Below are 16,104 nucleotides of genomic sequence, written 5' to 3'. Positions count from 1 at the left end.
GAGGTACAGAGAGAGAGAGAGAGAGAGAGGGAGGTACAGAGAGAGAGAGAGCGAGAGAAGGAGGTACAGAGATAGAGAGAAAGAAAGAGAAAGAGAGAGAGAGGTGAGGTACAGAGAGAGAGAGAGAGAGAGAGAGAGAGAGAGAGAGAGAGTAAGAGAGAGAGAGAGAGGGAGAGGGGCTGAATGATAGAGGGAGAGAAGCACTGATTGCAAAAGAAAGTGAGAGACAGAACGTGAGGGAGGAAAGGAAGCAAGGGAGGGAGAGAATGGCTGTAAATATGACATAGTGCCCATGATAGCGATAGCAGAAAGGTCCCCGCAGAGATCAGACACGGAGGAGACAGGGCCCCCTGCAGAGATCAAAATGGAGGAGACAGGGTCCCCTGCAGAGATCAGAAGGGAGGAGACAGGGCCCCCTGCAGAGATCAGAATGGAGAAGACAGGGACCCTTGAAAAGATCAGAATGGAGGAGACAGGGCGCCCTGCAGAGATCAGAATGGAGGAGACAGGGCGCCCTGCAGAGATCAGAATGGAGGAGACAGGGCGCCCGGCAGAGATCAGAATGGAGGAGACAGGGCGCCCTGCAGAGATCAGCAGGGAGGAGACAGGGCGCCCGGCAGAGATCAGAAGGGAGGAGACAGACCCATTGATCTGCAGAGTCCCCTGCTCAGAATAAAGGGAGACAGCCTTAACCAGATCCATAGTAAATAGATTAATAAACTCATCGTCAATCCAGCCATGCAAATCATTCTGCTCTCAGATTAGATTAGCCTTCGTTTAATGCAACATCCTCCCTGGGCAGGAAGTCAAGAAGAAAATGGTGCTGTATACTGCCCTATATGAGCTGAGTAAGCAGGGGAATACATACGCTTGAACATTAGCCAGACAGACTTTGGCCCCATTGCATTGACTGGGATAGCAGTTAATGTCAAGAAACCATGGCCAAACTTCTGGAGAGAGACTGGAATGTGTGTGTGTGGCTACTGCATGTGCCTGAGGCCTTTCAATACTGTATCTCTAACCACAGCCATCTGGCCTCAGAGGGAGAGAGAGAGAGAGAGAGAGAGAGAGAGAGAGAGAGAGAGAGAGAGAGAGGTATATATATATATATTTCATATATATCATATATATATATATATAGAGAGAGAGAGAGGGAGGCACAGAGAGAGAGGGAGGTATATAATTATATACATATATATATATATATATATATATATAGAGAGAGAGAGAGAGAGAGAGAGAGAGAGAGAGAGAGAGAGAGAGAGAGAGAGAGAGAGAGAGAGAGAGAGAGAGAGAGAGGGAGAGAGAGAGAGAGAGAGAGAGAGAGAGAGAGAGAGAGAGAGAGGGAGAGAGAGAGAGAGAGAGAGAGAGAGAGAGAGAGAGAGAGAGAGAGAGAGAGAGAGAGAGAGAGAGATAGAGAGAGAGAGAGAGAGAGAGAGAGAGAGAGAGAGAGAGAGAGAGAGAGAGAGAGAGAGAGAGAGAGAGAGAGAGGGAGAGAGAGAGAGAGAGAGAGAGAGAGAGAGAGAGAGAGAGAGACAGAGAGAGAGAGAGAGAGAGAGAGAGAGAGAGAGAGAGATAGAGAACTATTTGCACATAATATGACATTTGTAATGTCTTTATTCTTTTGGAACATTTGTGAGTGTAATATTTACTATTCATTTTTATTGTTTATTTCACTTTTGTTTATTATCTACTTCACTTGCTTTGGCAATGTTAACACATGTTTCCCAAGCCAATAAAGACCTTAAATTGAAAATGAATGGAGAGAGTTGGATGGATGGAGAGAGAGAGAGAGAGAGAGAGAGAGAGAGAGAGAGAGAGAGAGAGAGAGAGAGAGAGGGAGGGAGGTACAGAGAGAGAGAGAGAGAGAGAGAGAGAGAGAGAGAGTGACCAGCGCGCGAGTAGGACCATGAAACCCATTTCTTCTCTGACAGACAGTTCTCTTCTCTGACAGACAGACCCTTCTCCTCTCTAAACAGACAGACCCTTCTCCTCTCTAACCAGACAGACCCTTCTCTTCTCTAAACAGACAGACCCTTCTCCTCTCTAAACAGAAAGACACTTCTCCTCTCTGACAGACAGACCCTTCTCCTCTCTAACCAGACAGACCCTTCTCCTCTCTAAACAGACAGACACTTCTCCTCTCTATACAGACAGACCCTTCTCCTCTCTAAACAGACAGACCCTTCTCCTCTCTTCTCTGACAGACCCTTCTCCTCTCTAAACAGACAGACACTTCTCCTCTCTAAACAGACAGACCCTTCTCCTCTCTAAACAGACAGACCCTTCTCCTCTCTAACCAGACAGACCCTTCTCCTCTCTGACAGATAGACCCTTCTCCTCTCTGACAGACAGACCCTTCTCCTCTCTAAACAGACAGACCCTTCTCCTCTCTAACCAGACAGACCCTTCTCCTCTCTGACAGACAGACCCTTCTCCTCTCTGACAGACAGACCCTTCTCCTCTCCTCTCAAAACAGACAGACCGTTCTCCTCTCTAAACATACAGACCCTTCTCCTCTCTAAACAGACAGACCCTTCTCTTCTCTAAACAGACAGACCCTTCTCCTCTCTGACAGACAGACCCTTCTCCTCTCCTCTCAAAACAGACAGACCGTTCTCCTCTCTAAACAGACAAACCCTTCTCCTCTCTAAACAGACAGACACTTCTCTTCTCTAAACAGACCCTTCTCTTCTCTAAACAGACATACCCTTCTCCTCTCTAACCAGACAGACCCTTCTCCTCTCTGACAGATAGACCCTTCTCCTCTCTGACAGACAGACCCTTCTCCTCTCTAAACAGACAGACCCTTCTCCTCTCTAACCAGACAGACCCTTCTCCTCTCTGACAGACAGACCCTTCTCCTCTCTGACAGACAGACCCTTCTCCTCTCCTCTCAAAACAGACAGACCGTTCTCCTCTCTAAACATACAGACCCTTCTCCTCTCTAAACAGACAGACCCTTCTCTTCTCTAAACAGACAGACCCTTCTCCTCTCTGACAGACAGACCCTTCTCCTCTCCTCTCAAAACAGACAGACCGTTCTCCTCTCTAAACAGACAAACCCTTCTCCTCTCTAAACAGACAGACACTTCTCTTCTCTAAACAGACAGACCCTTCTCTTCTCTAAACAGACATACCCTTCTCCTCTCTAAACAGACAGACCCTTCTCCTCTCTAAACAGACAGACCCTTCTCCTCTCTAAACAGACAGACCCTTCTCCTCTCTATACAGACAGACCCTTCTCCTCTCTAACCAGACAGACCCTTCTCTTCTCTGACAGACAGACCCTTCTCTTCTCTAAACAGACAGACCCTTCTCTTCTCTGACAGACAGACCCTTCTCTTCTCTGACAGACAGACCCTTCTCTTCTCTGACAGACAGACCCTTCTCTTCTCTAAAAAGACAGACCCTTCTCCTCTCTAAACAGACAGACTGTTCTCTTCTCTGACAGACAGACCGTTCTCTTCTCTAAAAAGACAGACCCTTCTCCTCTCTAAACAGACAGACCCTTCTCCCCTCTAAACAGACAGACCCTTCTCTTCACTAAACAGACAGAACCTTCTCTTCTCTGACAGACCCTTCTCTTCTTTAGGAGAGAGTGATAGTGACACAGCATATTTCATCCATTAAAACATGTCTCCTCCACAGAGTGTAAAATCACCAAGCCCTACTGTAGGATCCTAATGGATTCTCTCAATAACACATCTCTACCATTCATCGCTGGGCCGGCACAAGGTGTTTTATTAGCTGAGCAGATAGTTTGAAAGAAGCAGAGAAGGAGAGGGGGACAAGGAAAGTAAGAGGGAGGGAGATAAGGAGAGAGAGAGATGGGGGGGGGGGGGGGTGGCAGGGGAAAACGACGGCTCCTTCTCATTAAAACCACAATTGTGGGTGTGTAAATGGGTAAATGGCACCCTTCGCGAAAAATAGATACTTTTTTCGAAGACAATCATGATTCAAAAAGTACATTGTCTTTGGAAAGTATTCAGACCCTTTGACTTCATCCACATTTTGTTACGTTACAGTATTACTCTAACGTTGATTAAATACAAACTATTCCTCAGCAATGTACACACTATACCCCATAACGACAAAGCAAAAACAGGTTATAATAAATTTTTGCTAATGTATTTCAAAAAAATGAAATTTACATAAGTATTCAGTCCCTTTACTCAGTACTTTGTTGAAGCACCTTTGGCAGCGATTACAGCCTTGAGTCTTCTTGGGTATGACGCTACAAGATTGGCACACCTGTATTTGGGGAGTTTCTCCCATTCTTCTCTGCAGATCCTCTCAAGCTCTGTCAGGTTGTCAGGCTGCACTGCAATTTTCAGGTCTCTCCAGAGATCTTCGATCAGGTTCAAGTCCGGGCTCTGGCTGGGACACCCAAGGACATTCAGAGACGTGTCCCGAAACCACTCCAATGTTGTCCTGCGCTGCGTTGTCTGTGTGTTTGGGGCTGTTGTCCTGATGGAATGTGAACCTTTGCCCCAGTCTGAGGTCCTGAGTGCTCTAGACCAGGTTTTCATCAAGGATCTCTCTGTACTTTGCTCCGTTCATTTTTACCTCAAGCCTGACTAGTCTCCCAGTACCTGCCGATGAAAATCATCCCCACAGCATAATGCTGCCACCACCATGCTTCACCTTAAGGATGGTGTTAGTTTTCTTCCAGACGTGACGGCTTGGCATTCAGGCCAAAGAGTTCCATCTTGGTTTTAAAAGACCAGAGAATCTTGTTTCTCCTGGTCTGAGAGTCCTTTAGGTGCCTTTTGGCAAACTCAAAGCAGGCTGTCATATGCTTTTCATGAGGAGTGGCTTGAGTCTGGCCACTCTGCCATAATGGCCTGATTGGTGGAGTCCTTCTGGAAGGTCCTCCCATCTCCACAGAGGAGCTCTGGAGCTCTGTCAGAGTGACCATAGGGTTCTTGGTCACTTCCCCCGATTGTTCAGTTTGGCTGGGTGGCCAGTCCTCAGGAAGAGTCTTGGTGGTTCCAAACTTCTTCCATTGAAGAATGATGGAGGTCACTGTGTTCTTGAGGACCTTCAATGATGCAGACATTTTTCGTCCCCTTCCCCAGATCTGTGCCTCGACACAATCCTGTCTCGGAGCTATACAGACAATCCCTTCGACTTCATGGCTTGGTTTTTGCTCTGACATGCACTGTCAACTGTGGGACCTCATATAGACAGGTGTGTGCCTTTACCAATCATGTCCAATCAACTGAATTTATCACAAGTGACTCCAATCAAGTTGTAGAAACATCTCAAAGATGATCAATGGAAACAGGATGCACCTGAGCACAATTTCGAGTCTCATAGCAAAGGGTCTGAATACTTATGTAAATAAGGTATTTCTATTTTTTATTTCTAATCAATTTGAAAACATGTAGCTTGATGAAAAAAATTGTATTGAAGGAATTTTAGAATAAGGCTGTAATGTAACACAATGTAGAAAAAGTTGATTGTTTCAGAGTACTTTCCTAACGCATTTGTGTGTCTCCATGAGATTCGCCAGCTTCAATGCACTATTGAGTCTTCACGTAGGAATATATGGTGTCACATAATTGATGGCTTTGTCCATTAATATATACAGTCATTGGGGGGGACAGGGAAAGTCGTAGTCTGGAGGGCCCTTGAACAATTGATAAATCTACACAATATATTTTTTTTTCAAAAGTTCCATAAGAAATATTATGTCTACATACAGTGTTGTAACGATGTGCAAATAGTTAAAGTACAAAAGGGAAAATAAATAAACATAAATACGGGTTGTATTTACAATGGTGTTTGTTCTTCACTGGTTCCCCTTTTCTTGTGGCAACAGGTCACAAATCTTGCTGCTGTGATAGCACACTGTGGTATTTCACCTAGTAGATATGGGAGTTTACCAAAATTTGGGTTTGTTTTCAAATGATTTGTGGCTCTGTGTAATCTGAGGGAAATATGTGTCTCTAATTTGGTCATATATTTGGGCAGGAGGTTAGGAAGCGCAGTTCAGTTTCCACCTCATTTTGTGGGCAGTGAGCACATAGCCTGTCTTCTCTTGAGAACCAGGTCTGCCTACGGCGGCCTTTCTCAATAGCAAGGCTGTGCTCACTGAGTCTGTACATAGTCAAAGCTTTCCTTAATTTTGGGTCAGTCACAGTGGTCAGGTATTCTGCGACTCTGTACTCTTTGTTTAGGGCCAAAGAGCATTCTAATTTGTTCAGTTTTTAGGTTAATTCTTTCCAATGTGTAAATAAATTATTTTTTTGTTTCCTCATGATTTTGTCTAGTTGTTTTGCTGTCCTGGGGGTCTGTTTATGTTTGTGAACAGAGCCCCAGGACCAGCTTTCTTAGGGGACTCTTCTCCAGGTTCATCTCTCTGTAGGTGATGGCTTTGTTATTTCCAGTTTGGGAATCGCTTCCTTTTAGGTGGTTGTAGAATTTTTAACGGCTCTTTTCTGGAACTCGATAATTAGCGGGTACCGGCCAAGTTCTGCTCTAAATCATTTGGTGTTTTACGTTGTACACGGAGGATATTTTTCCAGAATTCAGCGTGCAGAGTCTCATTTTTGGAGATTGTCCCATTTTGTGAATTCTTCGTTGGTGAGCGGACCCCAGACCTCAAACCCATAAAGATCAATGGGTTCTATAACCGAATCAAGTATTTTTAGATCCAAATTGGTATGTCAAATGTTCTGTTCTTTTTGATGGCATAGAAGGCCCTTCTTGCCTTGTCTCTCAGATCGTTCACAGCTTTGTGGAAGTTACCTGTGGCGCTGATGTTTAGGTCGAAGTATGTATCGTTTTCTGTGTGCTCTATGGCAACGTTGTCTAGATGGAGTTTGTATTCGTGGTCCTGGCAACTGGACCTTTTTTGGAACACCATTATTTTTGTCTTACTGAGATTTACTGTCAGCGTCCAGGTCTGCCAGAATCTGTGCAGACGATCTAGGTGCTGCTGTAGGCCCTCCTTGGTTGGGGACAGAAGCACCAGATCATCAGCAAACAGTACATATTTGACTTCAGATTGTATTAGCGTGAGGCCAAGTGCTGCAGAATGTTCTCGTGCCCTCCCCAATTCGATGATACATATTATGTTGAATAGGGTGGGGCTTAAGCTGCATCCCTGTCTCACCGCACCCCCCCCCCCCCCAAATGAAATGTTTGTGTTTATTGTAACCACACACTTGTTATTTGTGTACATGGATTTTATAATGTTGTATTTGTTCCCCCCAACACCACTTTCAATCTATTTTTATAGTAGATCCTCATTCCAAATTGAGTCAAGAGCTTTTTTGAAATCAACAAAGCATGAGAAGATTTTGCCTTTGTTTTGGTTTGTCAATTTGACATTTGCTCAGTAAATTGGTGCTCAGTACATTTACTGTGGAAATGTACAAGTCTGCTGGAAATGATAACGCAGAGGATTTTCCCAAGGTTGCTGTTGACGCATATCCCACGGTAGTTATTGGGGTCAAATTTGTCTCCACTTTTGTGGATTGGGGTGATCAGTCCTTGGTTCCAAATATTGGGGAAGATGCCAGAGCTAAGAAAATTGTTAAAGAGTGTAAGTATAGCCAATTAGAATTTGTGGTCTGGATATTTTATCATTTCATTGGAGGGTTTGTATTTTGTCCTGTAGTTCATTCAATGTGATTGGAGAATCCACTGGGTTCTGCTTGTCTTTAATAGCTGATTCTAAGATTTGTATTTGATAATGTATATGTTTTTGCTGTTTGTTCTTTTTTATAGGGACAAAAAGATTGGAGAAGTGGCTTATCCATACATCTCCAGTTTGGATAGATAACTCTTCGTGTTGTTGTTTGTTTAGTGTTTTCCCAGAAGTGGTTAGAGTCTATGGATTCTTCAATTACATTGAGCTGATTTCTGACATGCTGTTCCTTCTTTTTCTGTAATGTATTTCTGTATTGTTTTTGTGATTCACCATAGTGAAGGCGTAGACTCAGGTTTTCTGGGTCTCTGTTTTTGGTTGGTGTCACGCTCGTTGGAATAAATGTCGGACCAAGCTGCAGCGCGATATAGTTTTAATAATAATGTGAAACTTAGCAAAGACAAACACAAATAAACAACTAAACTAGCAATGAACTGTGACTACAGAGATGCTACGTGCAATAACTCAAAACAATATCCCACAAACAAAGGTGGGAAAAACAGCTACTTAAATATGATCCCCAATTAGAGACAACGATTAACAGCTGCCTCTAATTGGGAATCATACACAATCACCAACATAGAAAAACAAACCTAGAACACCACATAGAAATACACAAACTAGATCACCCCCAGTCACGCCCTGACCCACTTCACCATAGAGAAACAATGGATCTCTATGGTCAGCGCGTGACAGTTGGATAGGTTTCTCAATTTATTTCTTAGGTTTTTGCATTCTTCATCAAACCATTTGCCAATGTTGTTAATTTTCTTTGGTTTTCTGTTTGTAATTTTTAGATTTGATAGGGACGCTGAGAGGTCAAATATACTGTTTAGATTTTCCACTGCCAAGTTTACATCTTCACTATTACAGTTGAATGTTTTGTCCAGGAAGTTGTCTAAAAGGGATTTGTTGTTGCCTAATTGTTTTTTGGTAGGTTTCCACACTACATTCCTTCCATCTATAGCATGTCTTAATATTATTCAGTTCTTTGGCTTTGATGCCTCATGATTGAGTTTTGCTCTGTCAAGCAGACTGTGACTTTGCTGTGGTCTGATAGGGGTGTCAGTGGGCTGACTGTGAACGCTCTGAGAGACTCTGGGTTGAGGTCAGTGATAAAGTGGTCTACAGTACTACTGCCAAGAGATGAGCTATAGGTGTACCTACCGTAGGAGTCCCCTTGAAGCATAACATTCCCAGCGTGCGACAGAGCTGCTGGAGTTGTGACCTGTTTTGGTCGGTTATGTTGTCATAGTTGTGCCTAGGGGGGCATATGGGGGAGGGAATGATTGTCCCCTCCAGGTAGGTTCTGGCATTTAGGCCGCCACAGACTAGTACATGTCCCTGGGCCCCCCTCCTGGATGGAGAAGCTGTCTTCATTAAAGTATGTGGATTCTAGTTGGGGGATATAGGTAGCACACAGGAGGACATTTTTCTCTGTTAAGATAATTTCCTTCTGAATTTCTAGCCAAATGTAAAATGTTCCTGTTTTGATCAATTTAACAGAGCCCCCTGTTTCACACCTGGTAGTTTGGTGGATGGGACTACCAGCTCTCTGTAACCTAGAGGGCAACCAGTGGGTCCATCTCCTCTATACCATGTTCCCTGTAGGATGACAATGTCTGTATTTCCGATTTCTTTGGTGAAGTCCAGGTTCCTGCTCCTTAGGCCAAAGGCAGATGACCTCAGGCCTTGGATATTCCAGAATGAGATAGCGAAGGCTTTGTGTTCCATTAAGTGTCCAATGTTGTTAGTCGTGTGTTTTGGCCTCAGGCTAGAAAGTGTGAGCAGAGCCTGCTGAGCATCTGCTGAGGCCTGTTTGCCTGTTCACGGCCTGGGCGTATGTGTGACTTCCATGTTGAGGTCCCGCCGGTCTGGGACAGTGTATTGCTGGTCTGGGCACTGTGTCTATTGATCTGTTGTTCCTGTGTGAAGTGTTGGGGCTGAGTTTGAGGGCGTTGTCCTTTAGCGCGAAGGAGGGCACTGCTGCCTTTTAGAGGTGGACCGTGTCATAAAGGCTGTTCTAGTCCAGGGTGGATTGGTGGGCACTGCTGCCGTTTAGAGGTGGACCTGGTCATGAAGGCTGTTCTAGTCCAGGGTGGATTGGTGGGCACTGCTGCCGTTTAGAGGTGGACCTGGTCATGAAGGCTGTTCTAGTCCAGGGTGGATTGGTGGGCACTGCTGCCGTTTAGAGGTGGACCGTGTCATAAAGGCTGTTCTAGTCCAGGGTGGATTGGTGGGCACTGCTGCCGTTTAGAGGTGGACCTGGTCATGAAGGCTGTTCTAGTCCAGGGTGGATTAGTGGGCACTGCTGCCGTTTAGAGGTGGACCTGGTCATGAAGGCTGTTCTAGTCCAGGGTGGATTGGTGGGCACTGCTGCCGTTTAGAGGTGGACCTGGTCATGAAGGCTGTTCTAGTCCAGGGTGGATTGGTGGGCCAGGTCAGTCAAGGGAAATACTTTTACCCGCTGTATGGTAGCAGGTTGGAAGTATTTTCAGGGTAGCAAGGTGGAGATAACCACTGGGGAAAGTAGAAGAAGCTTTTTCAATCACTCCTTTTGAGTGCAGTGGCCACCCGTTCCTGCTGTGCTCTCAGGTCGTTTGTGCCTGTGTGTATTATTATGTGGCTGGGTGACCCTAGTTGGTCCTCAGACTGAAGGTCGAGGGAAAACTGGGTGTTTGGACACCAGAGTTTAGAAACTCTGTTTGAGAAAAAGTCTGTTTTCTTGTATATATTTCCCATTTGAGTCCATAAGGAGTGCAATCTGTGGCTTGTGTATGTCCTCAGTGGGTGTGGGGGGGTTGTCAGGAGGGCTATCAGGGTGGCTGACAGGGGGGGTGCTGAGAGGAGGTGAGATATTCTGGGCTTGGGGTTCTTCATTTGTCTGTCCTGCTGTGATGTCAACGTGGTCAGGGTCTGGGGTGGACTGTTCTGCTGTGGTGTCAAGACTTTTGTCGAGAGCTGAGGTGGGCTGTTCTGCTGGCTTCTCTGCGAGGGTGGCCACCTCTCTAATGAATTGTTCTCTGTGACATGCCATCCCCGTCACCCTCTCCTCCAGCAGTCTGATCCTCTCCTCTAGTGCTCTTTTCTTCTCCTGTTCTGCTCTTGCTCTTTCTCCTGTTGATGTTGTCGCACTACAGTCCAGAGTGCAGATATGTCTCTCACCACCTCCAGCTCTCCGGGTCTTGTTGAGACGGTGTTGTTGAGCTGGAGGATTTTGTTGTGCTGACGAGTGTGTTCACCTCTTGTTCCAGCTCCTCCTGCCTTACCTCCAGCTGGGTGTATTTATCCTTCATATCAATGAAGGGGTAGTACTCTGTGCTGGGAGGTTGACTTTCTGCTTGGGGTTGCTCGTCTGTGGGGTTGTTTAATGAAGAGGTCTGGTCTGACCCGCTCGGGGTGGGGGTATCTTTCTCAAGAGAGAGCTTCGCCTGCTGGGCTCTCTCTTTGATAATGTGGAAGTCCAGCTGAAACTGTTTGGGGTTGCTCTGTACCAATACTGTTCGAGATTTGTACACGTTCACATTGTACACGTTCACATTTCATGACTCTGCCCATCAGTAACACCCCCCCCACCCTCTGAGTTTCTGCCCATCAGTAACACCCCCCCCCCCCCCCCCCCCCCCCCTCTGAGTTTCTACCCATCAGTAACACCCCCCCCCCCCCCACCCCCCCCCCCCCCCACCCACCCTTTAACAAAAGGGTAGTGTGTTAATATAGCACTGTGTTATGCCAGGGGATGGTCTGTGTGGAATTTATTTTATTTAACCTTTATTTAACTAGGCAAGTCAGTTAAGAACAAATTCCTATTTTACAATGACGGCCCAGGAACAGTGGGTTAACTGGTCTAGGAACAGTGGGTTAACTGGTCTAGGAACAGTGGGTTAACTGGTCTAGGAACAGTGGGTTAACTGGTCTAGGAACAGTGGGTTAACTGGTCTAGGAACAGTGGATTAACTGGTCTAGGAACAGTGGGTTAACTGGTCTAGGAACAGTGGGTTAACTGGTCCAGGAACAGTGGGCTAACTGGTCTAGGAACAGTGGGTTAACTGGTCCAGGCACAGTGGGTTAACTGGTCTAGGAACAGTGGGTTAACTGGTCTAGGAACAGTGGGTTAACTGGTCCAGGAACAGTGGGTTAACTGGTCTAGGAACAGTGGGTTAACTGGTCCAGGAACAGTGGGTTAACTGGTCTAGGAACAGTGGGTTAACTGGTCCAGGAACAGTGGGTTAACTGGTCTAGGAACAGTGGGTTAACTGGTCCAGGAACAGTGGGTTAACTGCCTTGTTCAGGGGCAAAACCACAGACCTTCACCTCGTCAGCTCGGGGATTCGATCCAGCAACCTTTCGGGAAGATGAAGTTGCTCATGTTCCCATTTTTATAACAGTCAGCAAAAAGTGTTTCTTGATTTTCCATAAGGAGCTTAATTTTGTACCCTTTTCATGCCTTAACATGTTTTACATAGAGAGGGTACTGTATTTTAATTACCTCTGAACAGCGGGAGGCGGCTTCAAAGCCCTCTGCATTTGGTTGAGGTAGACTGTGTGACTCTCCTGCCATTGTTGGGCTCAAGGGCTTCGACACCTCTCACGTCAGTGCTAATTGAAGTCGCTCTGTGTGTACCCAAAGGTGGTCAATGAAATTAGCACTGTGATGTCCCGGGTAGAACAAGAGAAGCTAGAACCCCATATAAAGAATGGCCAACCTAATTTAAATGCTTCATTATGTGGGCACCCGAGTAGTGCAGCGGTCTAAAGCACTGCATCGCAGTGCAAGAGGCGTCACTGCAGACACCCTGGTTCCAATCCAGGCTGTATCACAACCGGCCAGGATTGGAAGCCCCACAGCGTGGCGCACAATTGGCCCAGCGTTGTCCGGGTTAGGGTTTTTCCGGTGTGGCCCGTCATTGCAAATAAGAATTTGTTCTTAACTGACTTGCATAGTAAAGGTTAAAATACCCAGTAACAAAGTACCCAGACGCTAAGGAATCTGTCTGAAGTTTTTCTCATATTATTATTGACTTTGTTGTAAAGTTTCTGGTAAAAAAAGTGTTATTTCAAACAACCTGCACTCTTCCATATTCTCTCCTCTCCTCTCTCCTTTCTCTCTCTCCTTCTCACCTCCCTCTCTCCTTTCTCTCTCTCCTTCTCACCTCCCTCTCTCCTTTCTCTCTCACCTTCTCACCTCCCTCTCTCCTTTCTCTCTCTTCTTCTCCCTTCTTCTTTCCCCTTCTTAATCTCATTTTTTCAGAGTGCATTGCAGGTAGCTTTTAAACCTTCTCAACATCTTGTTGGGGGTGATTATTCCAGACCAAAGCAGCAGAGCTGGAGCTTTACAAGGAGGGCAGCCTCCCTCATCTGTGTGGAGCCCAGATAGTGGCTCAAAAACATTCCTCTCTCTCTCTTAATTGACTGTCAGACTGAAGTCAGACTGAAGCCGTTATGAGGAAAAAAAGAGTCATATATGTAATGCTTCACATCACAATGTGTGACTGGCTAATGAATGAAGGACTCAAGACTTCTGTTACACTCACAACAGCAGAGGGATTGTTTCTGGATAATTGGTGTGGATTTATGGCTGTCTGTATGTGTAGCCATGTGTGTATGTGTGTACGTGGCTGTGTGTGTGTGTGTGTAGCTGTGTGTGTATGTGTGTATGTGGCTGTGTGTGTATGTAGCTGTGTGTGTATGTGTGTACGTGGCTGTGTGTGTGCTTAGCTGTGTGTGTGTGCGTAGCTGTGTGTGTATGTGTGTGCGTGGCTGTGTGTGTGTGCGTAGCTGTGTGTGTATGTGTGTACGTGGCTGTGTGTGTGTGTGTAGCTGTGTGTGTATGTGTGTATGTGGCTGTGTGCGTAGCTGTGTGTGTATGTGTGTACGTGGCTGTGTGTGTGTGCGTAGCTGTGTATGTATGTGTGTGTAGCTGTGTGTGCTTGTTTATACATATGTATGCATGTACGAGTGTGTCCCGTACCTTTCCTCTCTGTTCTGCCCCACACACACTCGTCCTCCGTGGCGCGGGGTGGGGTTGCTGCAGGACCTCTGCCGGACCTGGAAGCCAATGCCACAGCTGGTGCTACAGGGGATCCACAGAGTCCAGGGACTCCACACACCGTTCCTATGGAGACACCACAGAACACAAGGTTACACACCGTTCCTATGGAGACACCACAGAACACAAGGTTACATACCGTTCCTATGGAGACACCACAGAACACAAGGTTACACACACACAAAGTGAGAGGTGTAGATAAAGATAGAACGCTTGCTATTCAGTAAATATTTCTGGTTATCCAATAAAACATCCACTGCATTTCATTTATCCCTAAACATGAACTGAAAGCTTTCAAAATACTGACTGTGTGAGCAGAGGGCAGATGGAATGACTGACATATACCAATGGAAAGACGGACGGACGGACGGACGGACTATATATGTACCTGGAGCAGTTGGCGACCTCCACACTGAGTCCGTGACAGGACTGACCCCCACACTGGGGTTTGGGATTATCACAAGGCCTGGTTCTACACAGACAGGAACCAGCACTGCCCCCATCAGTATGGCTACAGGCCCCCCAGCCTGTCCATGGCCCAAACCCTCCATCCAACGTCAAGTTACGCACCTGGGGAGATCACAGGGAGGAGGGAGAAAATACTTCAAACTAGGGTGGAGGTCAACAGAAAAGAAAGAAGGACATAGGGACAGAGTGAACGAGAGAGATGTACATCTAATGCACCATGGGTAATACACAGGGAAGGAGTTGGAATAGGGGGAGAAGGTTGGGGAGGATGACGGGAAGAGTTAGGGAGAGACATAAATATGCATAATCAGGAAAGATGACTAAAACTGGTATTCATGTATATTCACAAGGGTAATACATGATAGTGTAATCATTAGAGATATAGAGAGATTTATTTATTTCAACTTTATTTAACCAGGTAGGCAAGTTGAGAACAAGTTCTCATTTACAATTGCGACCTGGCCAAGATAAAGCAAAGCAGTTCGACACATACAACAACACAGAGTTACACATGGAGTAAAACAAACGTACAGTCAATAATACAGTAGAAAAATAAGTCTATATACAATGTGAGCAAGTGAGGTGAGATAAGGGAGGTAAAGGCAAAAAAAAGGCCATGGTGGCAAAGTAAATACAATATAGCAAGTAAAACACTGGAATGGTAGATTTGCAATGGAAGAATGTACAAAGTAGAAATAAAAATAATGGGGTGCAAAGGAGCAAAATAAATAAATAAATTAAATACAGTAGGGAAAGAGGTAGTTGTTTGGGCTAAATTATAGATGTGCTATGTACAGGTGCAGTAATATGTGAGCTGCTCTGACAGCTTGTGCTTAAAGCTAGTGAGGGAGATAAGTGTTTCCAGTTTCATAGATGTTTGTAGTTCGTTCCAGTCATTGGCAGCAGAGAACTGGAAGGAGAGGCGGCCAAAGGAAGAATTGGTTTTGGGGGTGACTTTACTAAGCTGGGTCTTGTAGATGACCTGGAGCCAGTAGATTTGGCGATGAGTATGAAGCGAGGGCCAGCCAACGAGAGCGTACAGGTCGCAATGGTGGGTAGTATATGGGGCTTTGGTGACAAAACGGATGGCACTGTGATAGACTGCATCCTATTTCTTGAGTAGGGTATTGGAGGCTATTTTGTAAATGACATCGCCGAAGTCGAGGATCGATAGGATGGTCAGTTTTACAAGGGTATGTTTGGCAGCATGAGTGAAGGATGCTTTGTTGCGAAACAGGAAGCCAATACTAGATTTAACTTTGGGTTGGAGATGTTTGATGTGAGTCTGGAAGGAGAGTTTACAGTCTAACCAGACACCTAGGCATTTGTAGTTGTCCACATATTCTAAGTCAGAACCGTCCAGAGTAGTGATGTTGGACAGGCGGGCAGGTGCAGGCAGCGATCGGTTGAAGAGCATGCATTTAGTTTTACTTGTATAAAAGAGCAATTGGAGGCCACGGAAGGAGAGTTGTATGGCATTGAAGCTCGTCTGGAGGGTTGTTAACACAGTGTCCAAAGAAGGTCCAGAAGTATACAGAATGGTGTCGTTTGCGTAGAGGTGGATCAGAGACTCACCAGCAGCAAGAGCTGCATCATTGATGTATACAGAGAAGAGAGTCGGTCCAATAATTGAACCCTGTGGCACCTCCATAGAGACTGCCAGAGGCCCAGACAACAGACCCTCCGATTTGACACATTGAACTCTGTCAGAGAAGTAGTTGGTGAAACAGGAGGGGCAATCATTTGAGAAACCAAGGCTGTCGAGTCTGCCGATGAGGATGTGGTGATTGACAGAGTCGAAAGTCTTGGCCAGGTCAATGAATTTTGGATTGGATTTTGGATTGAGCTGTGAATGGGGCGGCATTGTGTTTAGCTGTCCCATAAGGTATACGTTTGATGGCAGCACTGTTGTTTTTGTTCCCGGAAT

General features: G+C 45.7%; 1 protein-coding gene across 3 annotated transcripts in view; it reads right to left on the bottom strand.

The window, feature by feature from the left end:
- The window catches only part of LOC110489566 (semaphorin-5A), a 282,353-nt gene that overhangs the window by 76,702 nt on the left and 189,547 nt on the right, over positions 1-16,104 (bottom strand). For all 3 annotated transcript variants that reach the window (XR_005036038.1, XM_036943684.1, XM_036943683.1), the window contains exons 13-14: positions 14,098-14,279; positions 13,632-13,775 (exon numbers count right to left, since the gene is read on the bottom strand). Coding sequence is in view for 2 of the 3 variants with exons in the window: in XM_036943684.1 (XP_036799579.1) it covers positions 13,632-13,775; positions 14,098-14,279 (326 nt within the window). In the remaining variant the exon portion in view is untranslated. The remainder of the gene's footprint in view (positions 1-13,631; positions 13,776-14,097; positions 14,280-16,104) is intronic.

The sequence above is a fragment of the Oncorhynchus mykiss genome, chromosome 15 (assembly GCF_013265735.2).
Source record: "Oncorhynchus mykiss isolate Arlee chromosome 15, USDA_OmykA_1.1, whole genome shotgun sequence".
NCBI lineage: Eukaryota > Metazoa > Chordata > Actinopteri > Salmoniformes > Salmonidae > Oncorhynchus > Oncorhynchus mykiss.
This window is presented reverse-complemented; position numbering and strand designations above follow the sequence as displayed.